Source organism: Phoenix dactylifera, chromosome 8 (genome assembly GCF_009389715.1).
Source record: "Phoenix dactylifera cultivar Barhee BC4 chromosome 8, palm_55x_up_171113_PBpolish2nd_filt_p, whole genome shotgun sequence".
NCBI lineage: Eukaryota > Viridiplantae > Streptophyta > Magnoliopsida > Arecales > Arecaceae > Phoenix > Phoenix dactylifera.
In genome coordinates, this window is record NC_052399.1 from 15,633,183 (window position 1) to 15,659,624 (window position 26,442).

A 26,442-nucleotide genomic window follows, 5' to 3' on the forward strand; every position below is an offset into this window, starting at 1 on the left:
ATGAAACTTCCACCCAATGTAATAGGGGTGCAACTACTGGGTTACGGGCATTTTTTTGCCCGTTAATGTATCTTCTACTTCCCGTTCTCTCTCTCTCTCTCTCTCTCTCTCTCTCTCTCTCTCTCTCGGTTGACTTGAAAGCTCACCTTATGGGTAGTTTTTTTCCAGATGATTGTCAATGCTGAAAAGACTTAAGGATTAAGCTAACAATAGAAGGTAGCAGAAACATATAACCATAAACAACTGTGATCACCTAAAACATTAGGGAAATGGGTAGACATGCCTTAACATCCCCAAGACCGAAGGTAAGAAGGCACGATAGGATATGGAACACAGCCAGCGCAATGATCAACATCTGCAGCTGTAGAACACCTTGCGAGGATACAAGAGACACCTTCCCCTGCCCAAAAGATGAAAGTTTTAATCCTAATGGATCAAATCTCTTAAAAAAATTTTAAAAAAACATCCATTCTGTAAAAAATTGCTTGGTTCTGACCTCCTTTTGGCATGATTCCTCCTCAGTGAAAGTGCCTGGGGGCTCAGCATCTTTACATGGAAGAAGGGAGTTCGCTAGGCTTCTCGGTATACAGATCTTTGAAATTGGTTGCTGGGCAACAGTCAGCAACAAGGACATGAATCCAAAATCCCTCAGTTCTACACAACACCAACAAAACCTTGAGAACTATTGAAGGTATTAACTTCATAACACTGTGAAGAAGAGTTTTTCTCTCCCTTTTTTTTTAAAAAAAAAGAAGACACCTTTCAAAATAAATGATAATCCTAGATCAGAAGATAATAGATGACTAAAGCAAAGCCTTAATATTTTGATCCGCCAAAAAAAACAATGTTGTGACCTAAAGAAATAGATCAAACTCCTCGCGCACCTGCTTTTATATGGTAGAGAGCCTGATTGATTGTCTTCCTTTTTCTCCTCTCAAGTAACTAAACGAATAAACCAACATTTATATTAGACATTCATGCATTATTTTGCATATGAGAGAGAGACGGTGAAAATATAACCAGAGTTAGCAGATGGAGGGCATGTTCAAGGAGGAGAGCTATAAGAATCAAAACAGCACAAACGCCAGCTACAGCCCAAGTAGGAGTGGATTCCAGAGAAGCTTCCGATTCCATGATATCAGTATCCTACGGTATTATGGGCTCGGATATAGTTGGTGTAGCTAGTTTTATCAGGATCTGAAGGCTCGCAACGTGGAATTCTTTGTGCTCTCTCTCCCTGGAAGCTACCTAGCTAGCTCTTAAGATGCATGCGAAGGCCAAAGCTTTGGAAGTGGTCAGACGAGTCTGATCTGAACTCTGAAGGGTGTAATATATAAAGGTGAGGGCCCTAACCGAGGGCCTATAGCATACGTGGTGATGGTGGGAAAGCCGTCCTTCTTTGACATCATAGAGCCAAATATGGTTAAAAATAATTTACACTGTTATTTTATTGAGAAGCGAACCATTTTCTAAGAGAAGGGAAAAATAAACAAGTTGAGCAGGGAAACTTCTTCCGTACCGCAAGGTGTTGGGAAGTACAAATTTGGGAGTAGTTGGACAAGGCTTGACTGCCTCCTAGTTGGACCAAGAAATCGTTATCTGGATGCAAGCTTGAATTTTCTGAACAATGGTGAGAATGCTTTTGTTTGGGTTTGAGCTAAACCTTTCCAACGCAGGCACTGAGGAGAGATGTCCCAACTAGCTGATCCAAGCTCATTGACCGGATGCTCGATAGGTACTTGATGCTGCAAGGGTCTTCTTGAAATAATCTTGCTATCGCGAAATGATGATACTGACGAGAGAAAAATATTGAGACATCTTGGATGATGGATTGGCAAGCTTAGACATTTGCACAAATATAGTGCATGAAGCCGCCTGCTGGTTGGTCAGCTTTCATTTGTTGTGTGTGGATAGGAAAAAAATTATATTTTGATCAAAAATATCTCTAGATATGTGGACTTATATATACGTGCATATGTACATATATTATAAGTATATGTATAGTTCTATTTCCGTAATCATGAATCAAGGCTTGTCCTAATAGACAAAGGCCGCTTGCTTAATTAGCAACCAAAGGTCGCTTGCTTAGCAACCAAAAGTTTTGGATATAAATCTTGGATTGATGGTGCATATTCAAGCAGCAGGAGCTAGGTAATTATAGTACATGCAGGCATCTTTTCTTTTTCTTAAAACAATGATTGCAGCACTGAGTTTTAGAATTACCTTTTCTAAGTGACTTTTTAATCCCATCGATTTTCTTAGATATTTGGATTGGATAATTTTAGTTAATTTATCCTGTATCATTATTGTATCAAAAAAAAAAATGTTGGTCAAAATTAACCACCAAGAATTGCTAAAAAAGGTCGTATTGATATATGGGTGGAATGATCTATGTACCTTATACAAATATAATTATCTAAAGCAATTCATGGAGGTAAAAGTAGCATCTTTTGACTAGAGAAATTAACAAATTGCTTATTACATAAAAAAGTTGCCCAAACTTGAGTTGAGTTTGACTATATATATTCAAGCATGGATTATTTTCGAACTAACCGGGCTAGAACAACTATGTTATCAAGCCGATATTAAGCTTCTATCATTCTTGTGAGCCCAATGTCTAGACTTTGCTCATCTACAAATCAAGCTCTAAATGAGGTTTGAGTTAGGCCTGTTTTAAAATGAAAAAGCGCAATAGAGCTTATTAACTAAGGATATTTTACTCACAAAAAAAAAGAAAGAAAGAAACTAGCTAGACATGTTAATCTATTCATTAATTTCTATAGGAAATCACTTAGCATTTCATAATTATGTGACTCCGCAATTGATCATCTTGAGCGTGGCGCTGAACTCCATATTTGACCTAGTGAAGGTCAGTGGTGAACGAAGCATCACATTTAGAACGTTACATGCCGAGTCACTTAGTGCATATAGACAATAGCTATAAATACTTATTTCGAAAAGCATGGCCACCGCAATTATTGTTTGTAATATCTTTATAGGTTGCGTGCACATTCGCAGTCTGGTATTTATTTCCCAATCAAAGCTAGCTTCTTTTTTCTATATAATATGCGTCTTGCAAAGAGTTAAAGCATAAATTGATAACCTTCTAGATATTCAAAGCCATGACCTGAAAATATGATAGCAAAAAGATTATTATATTTTACGGATTATGTTACTATCGAGTAATTGTTATTTATTCACCTGAGTTTTATTAAAAGGCGAAACGTAACCTGTTTTTCTTGCTGTGATATGCATCAGATGGAGAAGCGAGCGGAACGAACTACGAGTCACGAAGTCATGTACCTGTCGACGAAGTCAGAGATATGACGAGCAAATGAAAGCTATACCATTTAGAGGTGCATTCAAGTCCAGACGCTCATATAATTAAAAATAAGTTGTGGCAATAAAAGTCATATTTGATTGGATGAAATCGAAAAGAATGACGTGCAGCCGGACACGTACGAAAAGGATTCCGTACGCTGTATGTGAGCCACCCTCACGCTTCCAAAGTTGGTGCACTGTCAGATGTCACAACTGGTACGGCTGTGTTAGCGTTTAAGTTCGATGGCAATTTTTGTTTAGGTCGAACACGGTGAATCGAATTTTACGTAGATTTTTGTCCGTCAACTGGGGAAGTCCCGATCAATTTATCTCATCCACTTCCAGGCGGCGGAAAGGATCATACTTCCGGATTCATTCATCTCTATCCATGACCAACGCCACGCCATTTGCCGTCCTACGTTGCGTTATTACGTGTTCTAATATTAATGAACCAGCGATGCCACATGTTTTCATTCCGTTAGCGTAAAAAAGTGTATAAACTAAAAATACTAATATTTGAAAAGTCAAATGACCCTTAGTAATTTTATTTTTTTCATAGTACAATAAGTGATTGACAGAACTTAAGTGAGGATAAGCCTCATCTGATATTATTTATAACAATCCAAAACTCAAAATGGCTAGCTGAAAGTTATTATGTAGATTTATTGATAAATACCCAAAATTTATTTGATGAATAAGCGATGTGAAACTAAACACACGTCCATACGGATCCTCATATTTTCTCGCAGCATAAAAGGCGAAGAGCAAGAGAGAGGAAATTCTATAGGTTGGAGACCATGGGACTGAGACTGTAAGATTGAGAGAGAGGCAAGAGACCACGGGATTAAGAGAGAGGCAAGGGAATTGAGGCCGCAAGATTTAGAGAGAGGCAAAAGACCACGGGATTGAGAGAGAGGCGAGAGACTGCAGGAACTATGAAAGAGGCAGGTTTCGACTAGAAACCTTGGAGGGTGGAGAATAAGTGAATAACAGGTAGATGTTGATCGCTATAGATTAAGACGGATAAAATTAAAGCCATTAACAAGGCACTACTTTGATTTAGTCCAATATCAACTGCTTAAAAAATGCTATCTTACTTTAAAACGAAATCGTCGCTAGCAAGCTCAAGATGAGCACAGGCATTCGACTTGGACAGGCTCGGTTTAAGTCGGATCTTGTTGTGGATTTGGGTGCGATTAGCGTGCGTCAGGTTCGCTTGTGCTGTAAATAATAACAAACTTTTGCTAGCTGGATAAAGATGGATTTCAAGTTCTATTAGGAGACTGTTTTTCTTGAGCAAAATGGTCACCTCCTTCCATTGACAAATGAAATGATACGGGGAAATTCTCCACATGCACAAACAAATAAAAAAAGAACCCATCTCCATCCCATCTTTGAGAATAGCGATCCTCTTGTATGGGATACGTAGACCTTCTTCGTAGGCCCAGCGTCCAAGATAGGCGACCACAATTAAAATAGTTAACTTATTAATTATGTAAAACAAGTGACCAAATGTTAAGAGTCATTTCAGCGCACCGCCATGTTTGTATTCCAACTTGCCACCTGCAAAACGTAAGTCAACGTCCATTAAACGTAACTAAAGCATGGTTTGATTTTTTGCCAGATCCAACTTGCGTAGATCATGTTTATTTATTGACCATGAGTTATTTTATAACTAGTTGCCATATACGTGAAACGTTGGACAGGAGCCATCTTTTGGCACCGCGGGAACGAGGCAGTTGACAATCGCCATCGACCCCTTACTTTCTTCTCGAGGTTTGAATACTATAATAGTTCTCCATTTTTTATTGGCTTGGTTACTCATGCAATGTCTTTTTCTTTTGTAATGAAACAAAAAAATTACTCATCCCGTGTGACAGGAGGAAATTGATGCAATTCATATGATCCGAAACTTTCCTTTTGCTTTGACATTAAACAACTTTGGGTTGTTGGAGGAGATATTAACTAACTCGATCGTGATGCTGATCTTAATAATGTTCTATTTTAGACCATAAAGATGAAGCTTTTAGCGCATCATGACAAGCAAGATATTGATAGGATAGAATACAGAAATAGATTATAGTTCAACCAACTTTAGGGTTGGTACCAAGCAAATGAATTTGAGTCCCACCCTCATTTAATTTGTGATGGATTTACCCCTTCCCAATTTTCATAGAGCAATCAGTAGTCTAGTTCTAAGATCATTATCTTGATTTACTAAGCTCAATGATAAATATCTTTTTTTATTTCTAGATATGTCCATCTATTCATCTCTCTCTCTGTGGCAAGTATAAATAAATATCATATATACTCATATAAATATATAAATATATATGAGCATTAATTAGTTGAAAATAAATATTAAGAGCTTTTTCGATTTCCATGATTACTGTTTATATTACAGATATTATGCACCGTCCAAGTTTAGGTGAGTAGGAAGCGACAAAAAAGAAGAGGAGAACAAACAGAGAAGCATAACGGTTGCATAATCTAAAAAAATTAGGAACTTCATATTTTATGTGAAAAATGATGACGATCGTTTTGATTTTTTTGAAAATTTTATCATCCAAGATCTCCTCAATTGAAAAAAAAAAATCCTTCTAAACTTTTTAACATCAATCATATAAAAAATACTTCAAAAGTAACTTGTGCGAGCATCTAAACACACTCAAAAAGAGGTCTTTAATTACAATAAAACGACACCATCAGTCCTGTCTCTTACATGCATCGTATCGGCTTTGCCTGATTCCCATTTGTTAGAGTAGTGACTCCAAGATCAAAGAAAAGCATAATAAGTATATTTATATTTTGAGAAAAAAATACCTCTTGGTCCTCTCAAGTCTCTTGTATAGTGTCTCAGCATTCAAAATTTTGCAATCCATCCTCTTATTGTATGGTGCTCTCAGCCTCTTAACACCGATAATATAGGAGAATCCCTTAATGCTAATAAAAATTATTCTTCTATTTCTATAGTTCTATTCTCTTCCCTTTCTTTCCTTTCAATTTCTGTTTCTCCTTCTTCCCTTTCTCTAGAAAGCATCAAGAAATCAAAGGGCACAATAGATCTAAATTTTGATCATGGCCATGCCTCTCTTCTACTGTTTTGATCCATGTTCAATCAGCAAAAATTATGGATGTTGACCTATAGTTCCAGCAATGCACGGGGGAGCTAGCCCATTGCCTCCTTGATTGCTTCATGATCCGGCTGTATCCTATTGTATCAAAAAAAACAAAAACTAAGGTAAGGGATTCAATTGGAAATTTTGAAAGGAGGGGGGCATGTGAAAAAAAATTAAACTTGAGGGCATCAAAAGTATTCTTCTATATTTTTAAATGCGTTTGTTTAAGGATTGATCTATACTCTGCAATCAGAAAGATCGGCTTGGTTTCGCTAAAGTGGCTGGCTGGTCTGCTCTTCAAAAGATGACACAGTTCTTTCTTTTTATTTCTGTTTTAACTTATACATAGGTAACATGTGGCTATCTTTTTTGCTTTCTCATAGGTTTGTTTAGTTACAACTGATACCTACAGTTTTGATCTGACATACTCTCTATTTTCTATAACTCATCCCCTCTATAATTATCAATTCTTTTAATAAAGTCTTAGGTAGCGCATTTGCCTCCCTTAGTATCAAAAAATATTATGACCTAAAGATGAGGTGCCTTCTAGTCTACCCATGTTTCAGCAATTAGAACTCAACTTTCTTAAAGACCAGGAAAGCATTTATTTTTCCAAAAGGATCTGTAATTAATGTAGTTTGACCGAGGATGTTAGCCATCCAGGAGACGTGCTCTCTAATTTCTTAATGAGTCCCAAGTGGACTAATTAATTCGTAGAACCTCAGATGATGAATTCGTAGATCTGGAGGTGTGGACAAGCAGGAAGACAAAACAATACCTGTTCTTCCGTTTCTGTCATGCCCCGAACCCGGAGCCCGGGGCGCGAGCAGACGCCGCGCACCTGCAGGGCGGACCTCGCAGGCACGCAAGGCAGATAAATCAGATCAACCATCAATAACTAATTAAAGATAAATTCCAGTTTTCATATCAAATGTCCATATATATACATAAGTCAAAAGAAAGTCCATATCTACTAGCTAAATACATCATGATCACTCCATCCCGTAATCCCTATAATCATATGTCATCACCTGCAAAAATATAAATAATAGGAGTGAGCTAACAGCTCAGTAGGCAACATCATGCAATAAAGTCGTCATATAACATGTCGTGATGCATATAAAAAGCAACTAAACTCATGAATCCAAAAATCCACACGATAATCCGTAAACCCGATCCGAGACTCAAAATAACTCAACCGCATGACTACGGCCACATCACCCAGTGGCATGGTTACACCAAAGTGCCAATACAACTCTCCGAAGAGCCGCTCCACTGAGCCAACGCACCACTGTGCCGCACCCCCTGGTGCCAAACTCACGCTCCACCGAGCCGCTCCGAAGAGCAAAACGCACCCCTGTGCCGCCACTATTCTATCACCGGTGGTCGCGGTGTCGGAACTAGTTACTCGGTACAAGTCGACAGAGTCAACGTATCATCCCATTGGCGGGGCCTAGACTATAGTCACGCGGATTTTAAAAAAAATCAATAATCAACTTTCCAAATCAAGTCATGATCATACTCCCAATAGTAAAGTACATAACAGTTTATGAAATTAAATATTAATCTCTAATTCTAACACATAATGCCAATAATAAATTAACAGTTTATGAAATTAAATACTTAATTCTAATTCTAACACATAATGCCAATAATAAATCATAACATCAACATATGCAAGATACATGTTAAAATTCTACTTTAAAGCAATAGGTCACCTACCTGGGCTCGCTTAAAAATTCCTGCCACAGATATCACGAACCCCTGATTAAACATAAATATTAATTATTTAATTAATTAAGAAACATAATTTGAACTAATTCCAACCCCTTAAACTCCTAAGTTCAAAGATCCAAGAATGGGTCCCCAAAATCAAGCATAGACCCTAAGAATAAGTAAACTAAATTCCAAAAATCAGAATCCTTTAAACTCAAAACCAATTGTGGCCCAACACAGATTAGGCCCAATTGAACCAAACCAGATTACAGATCCAGATCAGATCTCGGGCCCAAACCAACCCAGCCCACAGATCCAATTAGGTTCAACTCAGCCCAACACAGATTCTCCAACCCAAATTCTTGACTCAGATTTAGACCCTAATCAAAACCCATTCACTCAAACTTGGATCAACCCCATTCACGGAATAGGTGGAATCGGTTCACAGTTTAGACCCGGTTCAAAGTCTGGTTCCCAATTAAGGCACGGATTTCAAAGCAAGGAAAAACCCAGGACGAATAAAGAAGAAGAAGAAGAAGGAAGAGAAGAAGAAAGAGGAAGAGAAGAAGAAAGAAGAAGAAGAAAAAGAAGAAGAAGGGGAGGAAAGGAAGAAGGGAGGGTGGCTGGTGGTTCCGGTCGGCCCTCGGCAGTCGACCGTGGCCCTCGGCGGCGGCGCTCGGCCAGCCGCCGTCGGCCACGCCACTGTCACAAGCGGCGTGGACGAGAAGAAGAAGAGAAGAAGGAGAGGAAGAAAGGGAGGAAAGAGAGGGACCGGGGCTGGGAAGCCCGGCCCCCGTTCGCCCACCTCCGGCCGAACTCGTTTCGGCCGGATTGACCCCGGCCGGTCACCGTCGGCCGGTCGAATCCCATAAAAAAAAAATCCTCCGAAACAGGGGAATGAAAACTGGTTGGCATCCCTCATTTCTCTCCCCCTTAGATCCATAAAAAGTAATGAATGGATTGTCTTTCTCACCTCCGGTCGTCGACGAGCGGATCCCCGGCAACGTTGGCGGCTTCGGCGGTGACGGGGCTCCGGCGATTCTCTCACAAAGAGGGAAAAAGATGAGGGGAAAACTCAAATTTTTAGAGAGGTGGGGAAGGGATGGGGCTGGGATGGGGCTCTCAGAGAAGAGAGAGAGGGAGAGAGAGAGAGAGAGGGAGAGGGAAGAGGGGGGTGGTGCGGTAGTTTCGCTGGCCGTTCGGCCGGCGTGGTCATCGTGGTCACCCCCACGATGACCCAACTGAAGTCAGCACCCCTTGCCGACTTCAGTTTGTTGGGCCCTAGGACGGGCCCAATTCAGGTCTTCACACTCTAACCAACTAAAAAGAAATTTCGTCCTCGAAATTAAAACATACCTCAATCCGAGAACAAGGCGGGAAACTTCTCTCTCATCTCCTCCTCCAGCTCCCAAGTAGCTTCTCTCTCACTGTGATTGCTCCACTGCACCTTTACATAAGGAATCGTGCGCCTCCTCAAAACTTGGTCCTTCCTATCCATTATACGGATAGGCTGCTCAACATAAGAAAGATCTACGCGGAGCTGCAAAGGTGCCACTTCAATCACATGACTAGGATCAGCAATGTACCTCCTCAACATAGAGACATGGAAAACAGAATGAACCCCCGATAAAGCAGGTGGAAGTGCTAGCTTATAAGCAACAGCTCCAACTTTCTCGAGAATCTCGAATGGTCCCACATATCTCGGGCTGATCTTACCCCGAACTCCAAATCGCATTACCCCTTTAGAAGGGGACACTCTGAGAAAAACATGATCTCCGATTTGGAATTCCAGATCCCGCCTCCTGATATCAGCATAACTCTTCTGTCTGCTTTGAGCTGCCCGAAGTCGTTCTCTGATCAGCTGAACCTTCTCCACTATCTGCTGAATAATCTCTGAACCCAGAATCTTCCTCTCCCCCACATCATCCCAACAGATAGGTGATCTACACTTCCTACCATACAACGCCTCATAAGGAGCCATCTGAATACTTGCCTGGTAGCTATTGTTATAAGCAAACTCTACCAACGACAAATGATGATCCCAAGAACTCCTCATATCAATAGAATAGGCTCTCAGCATATCCTTTAGAATCTGAATGGTCCTCTCGGACTGCCCATCTATCTGTAGATGAAAAGCTGTACTGAAGCTAAGAGTGGTTCCCAAAGCTTTGTGCAAACTGCCCCAGAAATGAGCCACAAATCGGGAGTATCTGTCAGACACTATAGATATCGGAACTCCATGTAGCCGTACGATCTGCTCAATGTACAACTCTGCAAATCTCTCTAGTGTCATCCCAGTCTTAAATGCTAGAAAATGTGCTGATTTGGTCAATCTGTCTACAATCACCCAGACTGAATCATTACCTCTGAGGGTACGAGGTAGCCCTGACACAAAATCCATAGTAATATGCTCCCACTTCCACTCTGGGAACGGCAGGGGCTGAAGCATACCAGCTAGTCTCTGATGCTCAATCTTAACTTGCTGACAAGTTAAGCATTGAGATACAAACTGGGCAATCTCTCTCTTCATATTGTTCCATCAGAACACAACTTTCAGATCCCTATACATTTTTGTACTACCAGGATGCACTATATATCCCGTACTGTGAGCCTCCTCCATAATTTCCTTCTTCAGACTAGGATCATCTGGTACACAAACTCTGCTAATGAACCTCAATGAGCCATCCTCATGTATATGAAAATCAGACTGAGATCCAAACTCAATGTCTTTCTTGATCTTCTGGAGCCGAGAGTCATCCACTTGCGCTGCCTTAATTCTGTCAATGAGTGTAGGCTGGACCCGCAAGTTTGCCAACTTCAGGGTAGCATCCTGCAGATATACCTCTATTTCTGCTCTCCTCAGATCTTCCAGGATATTTCTCTGAGTAGTAATCAAGGCTGCAACATTTCCTGAAGATTTTCTACTTAGAGCATCTGCTACTATATTTGCCTTCCCAGGATGATAATGTATAGATAAATCATAATCCTTCAGCAATTCCAGCCACCTTCTTTGTCTCATGTTCAGCTCCTTCTGAGTGAAGAGATATTTCAAACTTTTATGATCAGTGAATACCTGACAAGTCTCTCCATAAAGATAATGTCTCCAGATCTTTAAGGCAAAAACCACAACTGCAAGCTCAAGATCATGAGTGGGATAATTCTCTTCATAGGGCTTGAGCTGTCGTGAGGCATAAGCAATAACTTTCCCATTTTGCATTAGCACACAACCCAAACCATTCTTGGAAGCATCACTGTAAATGGTAAAATCAGTACTAGTAACTGGTAGGGTCAGAATAGGTGCTGATACTAGACGGTGTTTCAATTTCTTGAAGCTTTTCTCACACTGATCCGACCATTCAAACTTCACTCCTTTGCGAGTGAGTCGAGTCAAGGGTCCAGCAATACTAGAGAAGTCCTCCACAAACCTTCTGTAATAACCGGCTAGTCCAAGGAAGCTGCGAATCTCAGACACATTACTCGGTCTGCTCCAATCAACCACAGCTTCAATCTTCTTTGGGTTAACCGTAATTCTTTCCTTAGAGATAACATGCCCCAAAAACATCACCCTGTCCAGCCAAAATTCACATTTTTTTAATTTACCATACAACTGATTCTGCCTCAGAGTATCCAAAACAATCTTCAAGTGATGCTCATGCTCTGCCTGACTCCTTGAATATATCAGAATATCATCAATAAATACTATCACAAATTTATCCAGAAAAGGCTTAAACACTCTGTTCATCAGGTCGATAAATGCTGCTGGAGCATTAGTCAAACCAAAAGGCATCACAAGGAACTTATAGTGTCCATACCTGGTACGGAAAGCAGTCTTGGCTATGTCAGACTCCTTTATTCTCAGCTGATGATATCCAGATCGAAGATCAATTTTGGAAAATACCTGAGCACCCTGAAGCTGGTCAAATAAATCATCAATTCGGGGCAGAGGATATCTATTCTTAATAGTCACCTTATTGATTTCCCGGTAATCAATACACAGTCTCATACTACCATCTTTCTTCCTTACAAATAATACTGGGGCACCCCAAGGAGAGACACTAGGTCGAATGAAATCCAGATCCAATAGCTCCTGTAATTGGTCCTTCAGCTCCTTTAGTTCAGCAGGGGCCATTCTATAAGGAGCTTTAGACAAAGGTGCAGTACCAGGGATTAAATCAATAACAAACTCAACATCTCTATTAGGAGGTAAGCTAGGCAAATCATCAGGAAAGACATCAGGGTACTCCCTGACTACTGGTATATCCTCAATTCTCTGTTCAGACTGCTCAGAATCTGCAATTGCGGCCATAAAGATGGGAAACTCCTTTCTAAGAGATCTTATGCCCTGCATAGCAGACACTACCTGAGAAGAGACATCCCAGTCATCACCCATAAATCTGAACTCATCAATACCCGAGATCCGGAAGGTCACCCTCTTCAGAAAATAGTCTATGGTAGCGTGGTATGCAGCCAACCAATCCATACCCAAGATTACATCAAAATCATGCAGATTCATAACAATCAAATTAGCTCTCAAATCTCTACCCTCAACTAATATTGGACAGAAAATGCAGATCTGACTAACTGTCATCGTACCCCCAGCTGGAGTACTAATGCATAATTCCCTCTCTAAGGAAGAGTAGTGTAAATCGCACTTATGCACATATGAAGATGAGATAAAAGAATGCGTAGCACCAGAATCAAATAACACATAAGCATAAGTGGAAGATACCAACAGTGTACCTGTCACTACAGTGTTGGATGCCTGAGCATCCTGCTGAGTCAGCGCATAAACTCGTCCCTGGGTACGAGACCCTCCTCCCCTTTGCTGCCTGTGGACAGCTGACTGGGTAGCCTGTACTAGAGTGAAGGAAGTCTGTCGTTGAGGAGCTACAGAACTCGGTGGCCTCTGCGCAGATCTAGTACGAGGACAACTGGAAATCCTGTGACCCGGCTGAGCACACTCGAAACAAACTCCAGAAACAGTCTGAGTTTGAGGGCACTCAGCTATCCGGTGGCCCTGCTGACCACACCTGAAGCATGCCCCAATACCAGGCCGTGTCTGAAGACACTCAACAGCTCTATGTCCAGTCTGACCACACCTGAAGCACACTCCTGATATCCCCCTGCGATTCGGTGCAGTCCTCCCATGTGGAACTCGCTGCCCTGCTCCTGGACGGAACTGCATAGGTCGGCGCAGATGCCGCTCACCGTCAGAATCAAAGTCCCTGGTCCTCTTCGACTTCTCTTTCTAAGCATTCTGTGTCTCCTTCCAGATGATCTCCATATTTTTAGCTCTGTCAACTAGGTCATCATAATCAGTCGAGTGAACAGCAGCTAAACCCTGACGCAGGCGAGGCCTCAGTCCTTCCTCAAATCTACTCATCCTATATTTAGGATCTTGGACAAGAGATGGTGCAAAATGGGACAACCGATCAAACTCAGCCTCATAGTCCTCCACAATCATACTCCCCTGAGAGAGGCTCAGAAACTCCCTCTCCAGCTCCCTGATACGACTGGAAGGGAAATACTTGGAGTAGAAGGCCATGCGAAATGCCGACCAGGTCACATATCCTGCATCCTGCATCATGGTCCTCTCTACAGACTCCCATCAATGATGAGCCCGGTCCTGAAGCATATAGGTGGCAAATCTGATCTTCTCCTCCTCAGTACAACCCATGGCCCTGAAGGCCTTCTCCATCTCATCTATCCAACATTCGGCCTCTTGGGGATCGGTAGTTCCCTTGAAGGCCGGAGGAGCCAACTTCCTGAACTCTGCTATACTCCTCCCCTGATCTGAAGAACTAGCAGAGGGAAATAGCTGCTGTGGTCCCCTCTGCTGCCGAACTAACCCAACAACCTCTCTGATCAGCTCCATCACCTGGATCCTGCTCTCCTGGCCATGATCTGGTCCATCCAGTACTGTCTGATCAGTCTTGTCCTCCTGGACTCTCTCAATCGGATGAGAAGTGGCTGGATCACTCCCGATAGTCTCGATCAGGCGGCGAGGTGCCACACGTGCACGGCGGGGCGGCATGCTGATACATACACAAACAACACAACTCAGGGTTAGATCCATCCACCGTAAAATTTTCTACCCCACTATCATTTCTTCACATGTGTCCCTATATTCCTAAGTTTTTTTTTTCACGAATAACACATCATTAGTGTTAGATCCACCCACCCATAAGATTTTCTACCCCACTCTCATTTCTTCACATGTGTCCCTATATTCCTAAGTTTTTTTTTTAATTATTATTATTTATTATTATATTTATTATGATTTTGTTTTAATGTCTCTAGTGATCTTTAACCTATGCTCTGATACCAATAAATCTGTCACCATTTGTAACAACCCAGTACCTCACCCAAAATGGCTAGCCGGAAGGTATTGTTTGGGTTCCTTGATCCTGTATAAGTACCCAAGATCTACCCAGCGAATAACCGATGTGGGACTAAACACATGCCCGCACGGGTCCTCACATACTCCCCCCGTTCAAGCCCTGACGTCCTCGTCAGGCTAAGGGTTCAAATCCATTCAAATCTAATCACAAACACCACGATCTTTCCGTGGTCAACCCCAATGGATCCGTGCTGCAGTGTTCCCTAGTCCACATAAGTTATGGGCCCGGTCCACTCTGATACCATTTGTAACAACCCAGGACCTCACCCAAAATGGCTAGCCGGAAGGTATTGTTTGGGTTCCTTGATCCTATATAAGTACCCAAGATCTACCCAACGAATAACCGATGTGGGACTAAACACACGCCCGCACGGGTCCTCACAGTTTCCTACGTGGGATATCGTGCTAGGGCAGATCAAGGGTGATCTTGGACTCAATTTCATTCTTGAAATGTTTTGGTAGAGCAAAAACCAGCTTATGCTTGCCACGGCATAAAACGGCATGAGTTAAATTGGTCTACATTTAGTCCAGACAAATCTCCATTAATTTGCTTCTTGCACTAATCTCGTAGTTGCAGGCTTCACCTAATTTTACATATTTGAAAGGAGTTACACTGATTCAAATTAAAATTTGAATTACAAATGGACATATAACAAGAAACAAGTTTGAGTTACTACTAAGCGGGGCTACAAAGCTGATAAAATGGTGGTGCCATCTAGGCCTGTAGCTTAACTGGTCCTATTTTCATAGAAAGGAAAAAAGAAAAAAAGGAAGTGCTCATTGACCCCTATCTCAATAATTCTCTATTGTTAGGCCTTTATTTTCATATTAAATCTATGCAATTAAGTGTCAATTGTTCTTGATAGAAAGGAAAGGAAGACCCACCCGCACTATAATTATCTAAGCCCAGATTCTTAAGGATATACCATCCAAGATTTGTATTCATGATCTTTGGTTGCTAAAGAAAAGGATATGACCACTGGAGCAAGTGCGAGCTAATGCATGTCGTAGTTAAACCATGCAAATTTTTTTTTGGAGATATGGTGAGGAGCTATTTGCATGGATTTCTTTTTCACGATCAACTATTTAATTGCCTGCCACAATTTTGTATAGGTCCACTATTTTAATAATTCTTTGCAACTGGATTGACAAATCTTGCCAAAGCTCATTTAGTCATATACCACGCTAGCTCTGCAGGGGAAGTGATTTATCTCAATTTTATACCCTTTTTTTTCGAAATATACAAAAGAAGTCCACAATAGGCCAGGCACAGATTCTAAGCTGTCATGTGGAGATATTCACAAGAGAAATTCCATTGCACGAGTCTTCTCTTTTAAGAATTTATTGCATCTGTTGAAAACAATGAAAAAATATTGGCTGAATTAATAGAATTCTCTACATCGTTAATACCAAACTCATAACATTGTCAGTGACGCTCTCCTTGTCGAGAAATCACTTCTTGCTTCCTCCACATCCTGAAAGAAATCTCACCATCGTATGGCACATTGTTAACACAGCACTCAATCATCTCTTCTGCAACTCTCTGGATCTCCAATAGTTCCCTCCTTCCTGATGGATACTTAAATTGTGAGACACCTGATTTCTGGGGACATGGTAAGGGCTGCAACGAAGAACTCGAAGGTATGGATGTCTTCATCGAAAGATTTTTCTTAGCTAATTCATGCCAATTCCTCAAACCCTGAACGACTGTGTCTGTGAATATGGTCTTTCTCATTGATGAACCCATCTGATCCAAGGATAAGCAAGCATTAAACAAGTAGTGGGGAGAAACAAATGTGATCAAGGTAGGTACCAAGGATAATTTTGTGTAAGATAAACATTTGTGAATGATTTTACCTGGGTGACCAATGCATATAGAGGTAACGTAACATAAGCACACAAGAACTGAACGACGATGCCGATTCCAAAACTCAGGACGATGTCCGCTGTTTCTTTGTGGAAGCAAGATCGGAGCCCGAATTTGTACTGCATGGCAAGAATATTAGCACGGTGTTCCAACAAATATGCATGAACTAAAGAACACCTCCATATGCTCACCCATGTCCAAGCGAAGAATGCAAGCTGAAAAGAGTTCTGCAATGCCAAAAAAACTATCTGATCAAAACACTGCTGTTGCACAATATGTAAATATTTGCAGAATGACTGTTATTTTATCTTAATTTTATAGCAGAGGCTATAGAGCTCATGGTCTCAATAAACTACTACTTTGGTTTGATGTGCAAGAATTTTTTTAAAATATATTGAGGTTTTCAATTTATTTATTTTTTAAGAATGAGCCAAATCTGATATTATTTGCTAAAACTGGACGCATATCCAACATATCTACCCGCCTAAGTGGCAAATGAAAAGAGTTCACTTTTTTTTTTGCTTTTTGAGTTGTAAGGAAAAGAGTTGACTCAAACATTCTCCAGTCTTAGTTTGTGACACCAACCTTCAAACTGGCTAACATAAGAAACGCTTTCTTGAGCATTGCCCAAGTCCAGTGGGTTGCTTATGTTTTATTTAAACAGTCCATCATATTTCCAGTTGGCTACATCTTTTCGTTACTTGAAAACTGTATTTCAGGGTTTAAAATAGGTAGCTTGTACTGAGGGGCTAATCTCATAATAGATTACTAAACAGAATAATGCTAAGTAAAAGCTTTAAGGTAGTTTATTTCTTGGAAAAAACAACTGAAACTTCTTTACTTGCAATTTCTGTTGAGGAAATCAACTAGTCTCGTTGCTTAAAAAAAAAAAAAAGTAAAAAGGTTTCAGAAAAATAATGCATCGTCGGACTGAGATGATAAATGAAAAAACTTTTGATGTGCAGAAAGAAATACCTGAACAAGAATAAATTGGATCGCATGCAGAAGCAATTGAGGTTTTCCAAACCAGAATAAGTCATTTTTGGGCTCGACGCCAACAGTCCCTGGAACAACAGTTGCCTGTTCTTTGCCTTCTAAACACATTCTGGTTATGATGACCTCTAGCTTGGTTCCAATACCCAATAGCACCTGCAATAAGAACATAAATTTTCTGTCCTCAATTATTTTTGTTTCTTCCTGAAGACTATCATGGACTAAAGTTAATGTTCTTACCACCAAGGGGATCAAGGGCAGCCAGTAATGGTTGTAAAATCCTGAATAAAAAGGACAAACATGAGAGAGGGTATTACTCAAGCCTGCCTTGTTACATCTATTACAAAATTGTCTTACCATGAGCACTGAAAAATATGATCAAGATAACATATGCCCAGACCCAATCACTGCAACCAATAAGAATATGTGCATTAAGCAAATGAATTAGGATTATTTTTAGATGAATATGTTTTCTTGGATGGATACCTGATTCTGACTGCCGTCACAAAGTCTTGATCGAGAGATCTTTGAAGAAATTTGTGGAAATCAAAATTGCAGTTCTGAGTAAGATGAAGCTAGAAGTCCAAAATAAAAAGTATTCATTACCAATAATTAGGTGCGAATTTTTGCAGACTACTTTTTTTTCCCTGAGGAAACTCTAGCATGTCTACTTTGATTTGTACCTATGTCTTACCCTAAGGAAGCCCTGACGTAGAGCAAAGTAGTCAGCTCTCGAGACTGAATCGGTGAACTGTCTTCTGAAGCAAGCCTGAAAATATAGAAAGCAGCATGAATATTACTGTTAAGCAATCCTAGTCAGATCCTTTATGTCGAGAGATAACTGTAAGGTTATAATCCAACTAACGAGCCAAAGAAGCAAGTGGTGATTGCTCCAGAACTTCAGATGCCGCTTCCCGAATGATGTTTGCCTCGCAAGCTTGAACCTTCGAGGATCTGCATAACATGCATTCAAGTATCTTACTGATAAATCAAGAAAATATTTTCTTCTCATCTTCTAAATAAAAATTCGGATAGCCGCTTAGCTTCCCTTTTAATCAAAAAAAAATATCTGGGGAAATATTTTCGTATGAATGAAATAGTCATGGAGGTATTTTGAAATCAACCGTATAATTTTTGAGGCCCCCCCTTGTTTATTAAAAAAATTAAGCATACAAGTTCTCACACTAGCTGCTACAGTCAGCAACGACATTAGCAAATGAAAAGCCTGTTAAGATCAAGCAATACAATGTTGTGCGACTTCCAGCATCCTTTCCAGGACACAAGCAGCCCGACCAATAAGCTCTTAGCTCATTAAACTCTTTCTCCTCCATCTGCTGCTAGGGTCTGACAATATGCAACTGCCATTTATGATCTCGCCATCTCTACTTAGATGCCACTGTGACATTTGTTAAAAGTTAATGAGATTGAAAATTAAGTAGTGTACCAGTTCATGAAGCATTGCAACTCTACATGAAGGGATGCACCTATGATTGAAGCATTGCAACTCTACATGAAGAGATGCACCTATTCATGTCTACATATTTCTATAAATACTCACATTTGTAATCGTTTTTAGCAGAGGAATTAATTATCCATTTCTCAAGTTTCTGTTTTCATAGGAGTGGAACTCTTAAGAAAGTTCATATTCATTCCAACAAAGTGGTATCAGAGCCCGGATTTTCATCTACAATGGAGAAGCTGTCGACATCAAACTCATTAAATACTCTCTATCCAATTTTCAATGGAGAAAACTATGAGTTCTGGCGTATTAAGATGAGAACTCTTTTGTTGGCAGAGGGTGTGTGGAATGCCGTGGAGGTTAAATTCCAAGAACCAGAACAAGGAGTGCAACTCACAGAAGAAGCAAAGAAGCAAATAGACAAGAGTAGAATGGTAGATGCTCGGGCATTGGCTCGTATTCAAGCAGGAATTTCTCCCACAATTTTTCCACGAATTATGTATGCATCTACAGCAAAGGAAGCCTGGGATCGTCTTTGCCTTGAATACCAAGGAGATGAGAGACAATCTGCACTTAGATTACAAAATTTGCGCAGAGAGTTTGAAATGCTACAGATGAAAGAAACAGAATCTATGTCCGAATTCTTTTCTCGGGCATTTGAGCTCATAAATCAAATTAAGGCCGCAGGAGATAATATTACTGAACAACGTATTGTGGAGAAGATCCTAGTAAGTCTTCCTCCAAATTATGATGATTCAGTAATCTTGATCGAAGAGACTAAAGACCTGTCAACTCTCACAGTTCAACAACTCATGTATTCTTTGCATATGCATGAGCAAAGAAAACTTAGAAGAGAAAGCAGATCAGTAGAAAGTGTGTTCTCGTCAAGAATACAAAACAAAGGGAAGAAGCCAGAATCTTCATGGAAAAAGAACTCCGCAAAACAAGATAGAAGTGCTCCGGCATCAGAAGGCAAGCAGATGACTTGTAAAATTTGTAGAAGAAGCAATCATAAAACTGAGGATTGTTGGTACAAGGGTAAACCCCAGTGTCGGTTTTGCCAAAAATTTGGTCACATAGAACATGACTGCAGAAAAAAGAGAGGAGAAGGACAACAGGCCAAGATGACAGAAGCAGAGGAAGAAAACTTTCTCTTTGTTGCCGCCATGACAGCCAAAGTAGAAACTACAGGACAATGGCAATTAGACAGTGCCTGTAGTAATCATATGAGTGGTAAAAGAAGTCTGTTTGTGGAGCTCGACGAATCCATCAAGCCAAAAATACAAATTGGAGATGGGACTTTCTTAACAGCAAATGGGAAAGGCACAATCAAAATTCAAACCAAGCAAGGAAGCAAGCATATCAGAGAAGTCTTATATGTTCCTAATTTGGCAGCAGACTTGCTTAGTGTGGGACAACTCATGCAAAATGGATATTCTCTTTCTTTTGCCCAAGATAAGTGCTTGATATATGACAAGCATCAAAGATTGCTGGTTTCTGTTCAAATGACAGAAAAGAGATGTTTTCCTTTCCAAGTAACAAACAACTCTGGATTAGTAGCAACTGAAAATGAATCCGAGCTATGGCATAGAAGATTTGGCCATCTAAATTACAAATCTTTAAAGCTTTTGAAGGAGAAAAATTTTGTGCAAGGACTTCCTTATATTGATGACCTGAAGGAAGTTTGTGAGAGCTGTGTTATGGGCAAGCATTCAAGAGCATCTTTTCCTGACAAAGCAAAATGGCGTGCAAAAGCTCCTCTTCAATTAGTTCATACTGACATTTGTGGCAAGATGTCAGTCCCTTCCCTTGGAGGTCATTTCTATTTCTTAACCTTTATTGACGATTTTTCTCGAAAATGCTGGGTTTATTTACTTAAGGAGAAGTCAAAAGCTTTCCAAAAGTTTATGATCTTTAAAGCAGCAGTTGAAGCAGAAAGTGGATATAAAATTCAGACTCTAAGATCGGATCGAGGAGGCGAGTTTACATCAACAGAATTTAATGAATTCTGTCAAAAAGAAGGCATAAGGCGGCAACTGACAACTGCTTATTCACCACAGCAGAACGGTATAGCAGAGAGAAGAAATAGAACCATTGTTGAAATGGCTTCCTCCATGCTTAATCAAGCTAAATTACCAAAGCTTTACTGGGGGGAGGCGGTCAACACTGCAGTTTACATTCTAAATCGATGTCCAACGAAGGCTATATATGACAGAACACCTTTGGAGGCTTGGAGCAAACAGAAACCAAGTGTGGAGCACTTAAAGGTATTCGGATGTGTTGCTTTTGTGCAGGTTCCAAAAGAGAAGAGAACCAAGTTAGATCCAAAAAGTAAGAAGATGATGTTTGTTGGTTATTCAGTTGAGTCTAAGGCCTATCGTCTGATTGATCCTGAAAACAAAAAGGTTGTGGTAAGCCGAGATGTGATCTTTGATGAAGATCACTTCTGGAGTAATAACACAGCAAGGCCATCAACAGAGTATATGCCACAAATTTTTGAAGAGCAGGAGGGCGATGATATTTATACAAGGTCACCTACTGAAACTCCTGCAGGAACCCCTGTTAGAGCAGACTTATCAGCGGGTTCTCCTAGCTCATCTACAAGGGACTCAAGCTCAAAATCTCCTCCTAGAAAGTTCAGATCACTACATGAAATTTATGAGCAATGTCAAATGATGTTGATTGAACCTGCCACATTTGAAGAAGCCGTGAAGGAGCAAGTTTGGCAGCATGCCATGGAAGAAGAGATCAATATGATCAACAAAAATCAAACTTGGATTTTGGTTGATAAACCAAAAGATCGAGCAGTGATCCGTGTCAAATGGATTTATAAGCTTAAATTAAATCCAGATGGCACTATTCAGAGACATAAAGCCAGATTGGTTGCTCGGGGTTTTACACAAAAGGCTGGAGTTGATTACACTGACACTTTTGCTCCAGTTGTTCGTTTGGAAACAGTGAGACTTATATTGGCTTCAGCAGTTCAAAGAAATTGGCAAGTTCACCAAATGGATGTGAAATCAGCCTTTTTGAATGGAGAGATAAAAGAAGAGGTCTACATACAACAACCCCCCGGATTTGAAGTTCCTGGAGAAGAAAAGAAAGTCTGTAAATTAAGTAAGGCATTGTACGGTCTAAAACAGGCTCCACGAGCCTGGTATTCTGAGTTGGACAGTTACTTCCTCAAGAACAAGTTCAGAAGAAGTGAGAATGAACCAACTTTATATTTGAAAGAGGAAGGTAATTCTATCATATTGGTTGCTGTTTATGTTGATGACCTTATTATTACAGGCAACAATGAACAGAAAATTGGAAGATTCAAGGAAGAGATGAACACAAAATATGAGATGACTGATCTTGGACATCTCAAATATTTTCTTGGCATGGAGATAGATCAGACAGCCGCAGGAATTTTTCTGTCACAAACCAGTTATGCAAGAAAACTTCTCAATAAGTTTCACATGCATGATTGTAAACCAGTGGACATTCCTTTACCAGTTGGAAAGAAACTGAGTAAATCAGATGGATCTCTACTTGTAGATGCCACACAGTATAGAAGACTTATTGGGAGCCTTCTCTACTTGACTGCAACAAGACCAGACTTGATGTTTGTTACTAGCTTACTTTCTCGATATATGCAGAATCCAAGGAATATGCATTATGGAGCAGCTAAACAAGTTCTGCGTTACTTAAAAGGGACTCTCGAGTTTGGAATTTTCTACAACAACAAGGAGCAGTCTTCTCTCTTCGGTTTCACAGATAGTGATTGGGGGGGAAGCATTGATGATTCAAAAAGCACATCAGGACACTTATTCATGCTAAGTTCGGGAGCCTGTTCATGGCTTTCAAAGAAGCAGAGTGTTGTTGCTCAATCCTCTGCAGAAGCTGAATATATAGCAGCAGCAAAAGCTGCATCACAAGCTATATGGATGAGGAGAATGCTTTCTGATATTGGGTTACCACAAACTGAAGCTACTGTTCTTCATTGTGATAATCGATCAGCAATAGCCATTACTGAGAATCCAGTTCATCATGAGCGCACCAAGCATATCAAACTAAAATATCATTTTATTCGTGACGCTGTACAGAAAGATGAAGTGAAGCTAAAGTACTGCAAGTCAGCAGAACAACTTGCAGATATCTTTACAAAAGCACTACCTCGGGACAGATTTTTTCAGATAAGAGAGAAGCTCGGAATTATATCCGGCAATCTCATTATGGGGGGAGTGTTAAAAGTTAATGAGATTGAAAATTAAAGCATCGTGACTGTTCAGGAAGTAGTGTACCAGTTCATGAAGCATTGCAACTCTACATGAAGGGATGCACCTATGATTGAAGCATTGCAACTCTACATGAAGAGATGCACCTATTCATGTCTACATATTTCTATAAATACTCACATTTGTAATCGTTTTTAGCAGAGGAATTAATTATCCATTTCTCAAGTTTCTGTTTTCATAGGAGTGGAACTCTTAAGAAAGTTCATATTCATTCCAACAACATTAACATTGCTAATGTTGCCATAAAGATTTGGAAACAGAAGCTTCAAGGTAGAGTTCCCCGGCCATTCATCTTCCTAGAAATGCACGTTGGCGCCGCTACCTAATTTGAAGCTGACACAGTTCCAAATTGCATGCAGGTTCTTACTAATGTCTTTCCATATCTGCGATAAACCAATAAGGCGGCGCCAATTTCTCTCTTCCAATTTCTTCCTCGAATAATAAAACAACGAATGCACAGATTGTCTCCACAACTTGTCATCATTGCAAAGGTTATTTTTAAGCCCATTTAGATGGCATGGCTGTATTGAAGTCTTCTAGCTAGGTTAACGATCCTCAAGCCTCCTTTTCACTTTGCCTTTCAGATATTTTGCACGTTTACAAGATTGCTGAATCCGCTGACCTGTTGCTTACCCTTCCAAAAGAAATGCCCTTCTCCTCATGTCTAATCTTCTAATCACCCATTTCGATAGACTGTAATTAACATGTAATAAGATGGAAGAGTGGATAAGACACGATTTGCCTCTCCATGCATGATGCTAATCTACCATCAAACCTTCTCTAACATTGCAAGAGTCGAGCACTTTTGGGCAGTTTCTTGTCACTACTGGTATTCCTAGGTATCTAAAATGAAAACTTATCATCGACCTTCTCTAAATCGACCTCGTACTTGCTTGGTAAAACTGATCGTTATGAATTACAATATTTCCTTTTAAAACATCAATTTGGCACCATGAATTAATCGACTATTGTGATCAATTTATCAGAGGAAAACTATGAAGTTTACATTGTTAGCTCTTAATGAGGGAAGAAAATAACCCATGCATGATACCCATTTGGTACGCTTCAGTGCAACATATGAAATTTATGGATAACAACCATAGGCTCACCATGAGATAACTGATGCTCTAAAGTTCGGGTCTCTTCCTCCCATGATTCCCATCTCTTCATCTGAGCAAAGGATGAGCTGTTAGTTATCGCGATCTTGTATAACAAGTAAAATTAGTAAATGCTGGTTACACCCAACCCGGGGCAGAATATATAATTCCTTCCAGTTTCCATAAACAAATGTCAATATGAGCCAAACCATACTAAGTCTTATTTGAGCAATACCAACTGGCTCATACCATTGTAATTCTTTTCCTACTGAAAATTATTTAATGCGTTCAAATATTTGAAACATATTGGAGGTTAAGTACAATACTTAAGAGGTCGCAGTAATAACAGAGTTATGATTGTAAACAAAGTATCAACATTACCTTGGCCTCTCCAAGTCCCAAAGTCAGAAGGCAGCAGAGGACATGGAGCACAGCCATCACAAAGATCAGTACCTGCAGCTGTTGGGTAGCTTCTGCAGACAAAAGAGGAACCTTCCCCTGCCATATGGACAGATGTTTAAAATCTCGTTTTCTCAATTTCTTCCCTCTCTTCTCTACTGTTATACTTGGGAAAAAGATTATCGACATATAGTTTGAGATATCACCTCTTTTTCACAAGAATCCATCTCTTCAACTGGGGCATTTTTGCATGGAAGAAGGGAGTCCCCTAAACTTCTCGGTATGCAGATTTTTGAGATGGGTTGCTTAGCAACCGTCAGCAACAAGGACATGAACCCCAAGTTCCTAAGTTCTGTACTTCAACAAGAGCAAAGATATTCCATTAGTTTCATTTGTGAGATAGAAGCAGAATCTCATATCATGAGCAAGTTCGATACATTGCGCTCTTTCTAACACCAACCTGCCTTTATCTGATAGATAGCCTGGTTAAGAGTCTTTCTCTTTCTTCTTCTGACGAACTGATCATGCACCAAAATCAAAGTTATACATAGAGCTCAACAGCATCTCCATCTGTGAAATCTTTTTGGCATGTCCATAGACAAAAGAAATCTACATGCAGCACGGATTTCTGCTTAAATCTGATGCATAGCCTAGTGTATGAGTGTGGATTTTGTGGCTCTTGCAGTCAACGATATACGTGCACAGTGTATTCTTGCTCACGTGCAAACAACAATTAATTATTGCTGCTCTACAAGTCACAGCCCTCCACTCATGTGAGATCCATACAAAGGTCAGAGGATGATGAAATTCCACCATATGCTTGGTGAGGGCCACACCTTATATTAAATCCGATGAATGATTATGATCAACAAACAGCAATTTTTATTGGTTAGTGCTTGATAAAGAAGCATCTTTTTCCGGTGCATTGCCTTCTAAGAAATCAAGAAAATCAAACCCCTCATTTGACTTCAATTTCAATGTTTCACTAAAGTTTTAGTCCCAAGTCGATTTCACACCCACTTGTGTCTTGTTTTGGACACACTTATGTGTGTTCATACACATGTTTTCTTGGAGAAGCCTACAAGATGACCCATCCGAAGGAATTACCTGATTCGACTTTAAAACCTCCTTAACAATATTCTTTCTAAAAGAAAAAAGAAAAAAGCACTCGAAAACCTCCTTCAAGTGGACAACGGGTGTGATTACTAGGCTTCATTCAAAATATGCACAAGAGCATGGATTCGTGTGTGCGTGTGTGGCGCGAGAGCATGCACGCACACATACACACCCCCCCACCCCTGCACCCACACACACACACACACACACAGAGACAGAGAGAGAGAGAGAGCATACCGAGGTTAGTAGATGGAGGGCATGTTCTATAAGGAGGGCTATGAAGATCAAAACGGAGCAAACGCCAGCGACAGCCCAAGTCGGAGTGGATTCAAGAGAAGCTTCAAGCGCCATCACGTCTCTACATGGGATATTGGAGCCGGATAGTTGTCATTGGTAGTGTTATGGGGATATTTATACGAGATGTGAGCTCCATGGCGTGCATTGATCCAAAAAAATTTCAGGTTGGCGGGCGTCGCCATCTTTAAAAAATTAAAAAATACGCAGGGAAAGTGCCGAGAAGAGTTCGACTTCATCTATTGGTGTTCTTTTTTTTCTTTTTTTGTTGGTTTGAAACAAAACGATCCACAGGTGCAAACAAAAGGAGGGAGGACTTCACTTTTCTGATGGCTCTGTCCAATGGATTTGGTCTGTGCTTACGATGGGTTATGCCATCAT

The 26,442-nt window shown here is 40.3% G+C and overlaps 2 protein-coding genes across 2 annotated transcripts; both read right to left on the reverse strand.

The window, feature by feature from the left end:
* Positions 1 to 191: 191 nt before the first annotated feature.
* On the reverse strand, positions 192 to 1,285 carry LOC120111725 (MLO protein homolog 1-like). The gene is made up of 5 exons (XM_039129593.1): positions 1,021 to 1,285; positions 885 to 942; positions 497 to 654; positions 284 to 400; positions 192 to 203 (listed from the first exon to the last, which is right to left on the reverse strand). The coding sequence occupies exons 1-5, from the start codon at positions 1,132 to 1,134 to the stop codon at positions 192 to 194; spliced, it is 459 nt and encodes a 152-aa protein (XP_038985521.1). The 5' UTR covers positions 1,135 to 1,285.
* Positions 1,286 to 15,768: 14,483 nt separating this feature from the next.
* On the reverse strand, positions 15,769 to 26,118 carry LOC103702570 (MLO-like protein 12). Its single transcript, XM_039129594.1, has 14 exons — positions 26,005 to 26,118; positions 25,112 to 25,169; positions 24,858 to 25,003; positions 24,634 to 24,750; positions 24,265 to 24,325; positions 18,282 to 18,370; positions 18,111 to 18,185; positions 17,885 to 17,991; positions 17,774 to 17,823; positions 17,657 to 17,697; positions 17,399 to 17,572; positions 16,615 to 16,650; positions 16,414 to 16,542; positions 15,769 to 16,303 (listed from the first exon to the last, which is right to left on the reverse strand). Exons 1-14 carry the CDS (start codon positions 26,116 to 26,118, stop codon positions 15,983 to 15,985), a joined length of 1,518 nt encoding a protein of 505 aa, XP_038985522.1. The 3' UTR covers positions 15,769 to 15,982.
* Between the last annotated feature and the right edge of the window lie 324 nt (positions 26,119 to 26,442).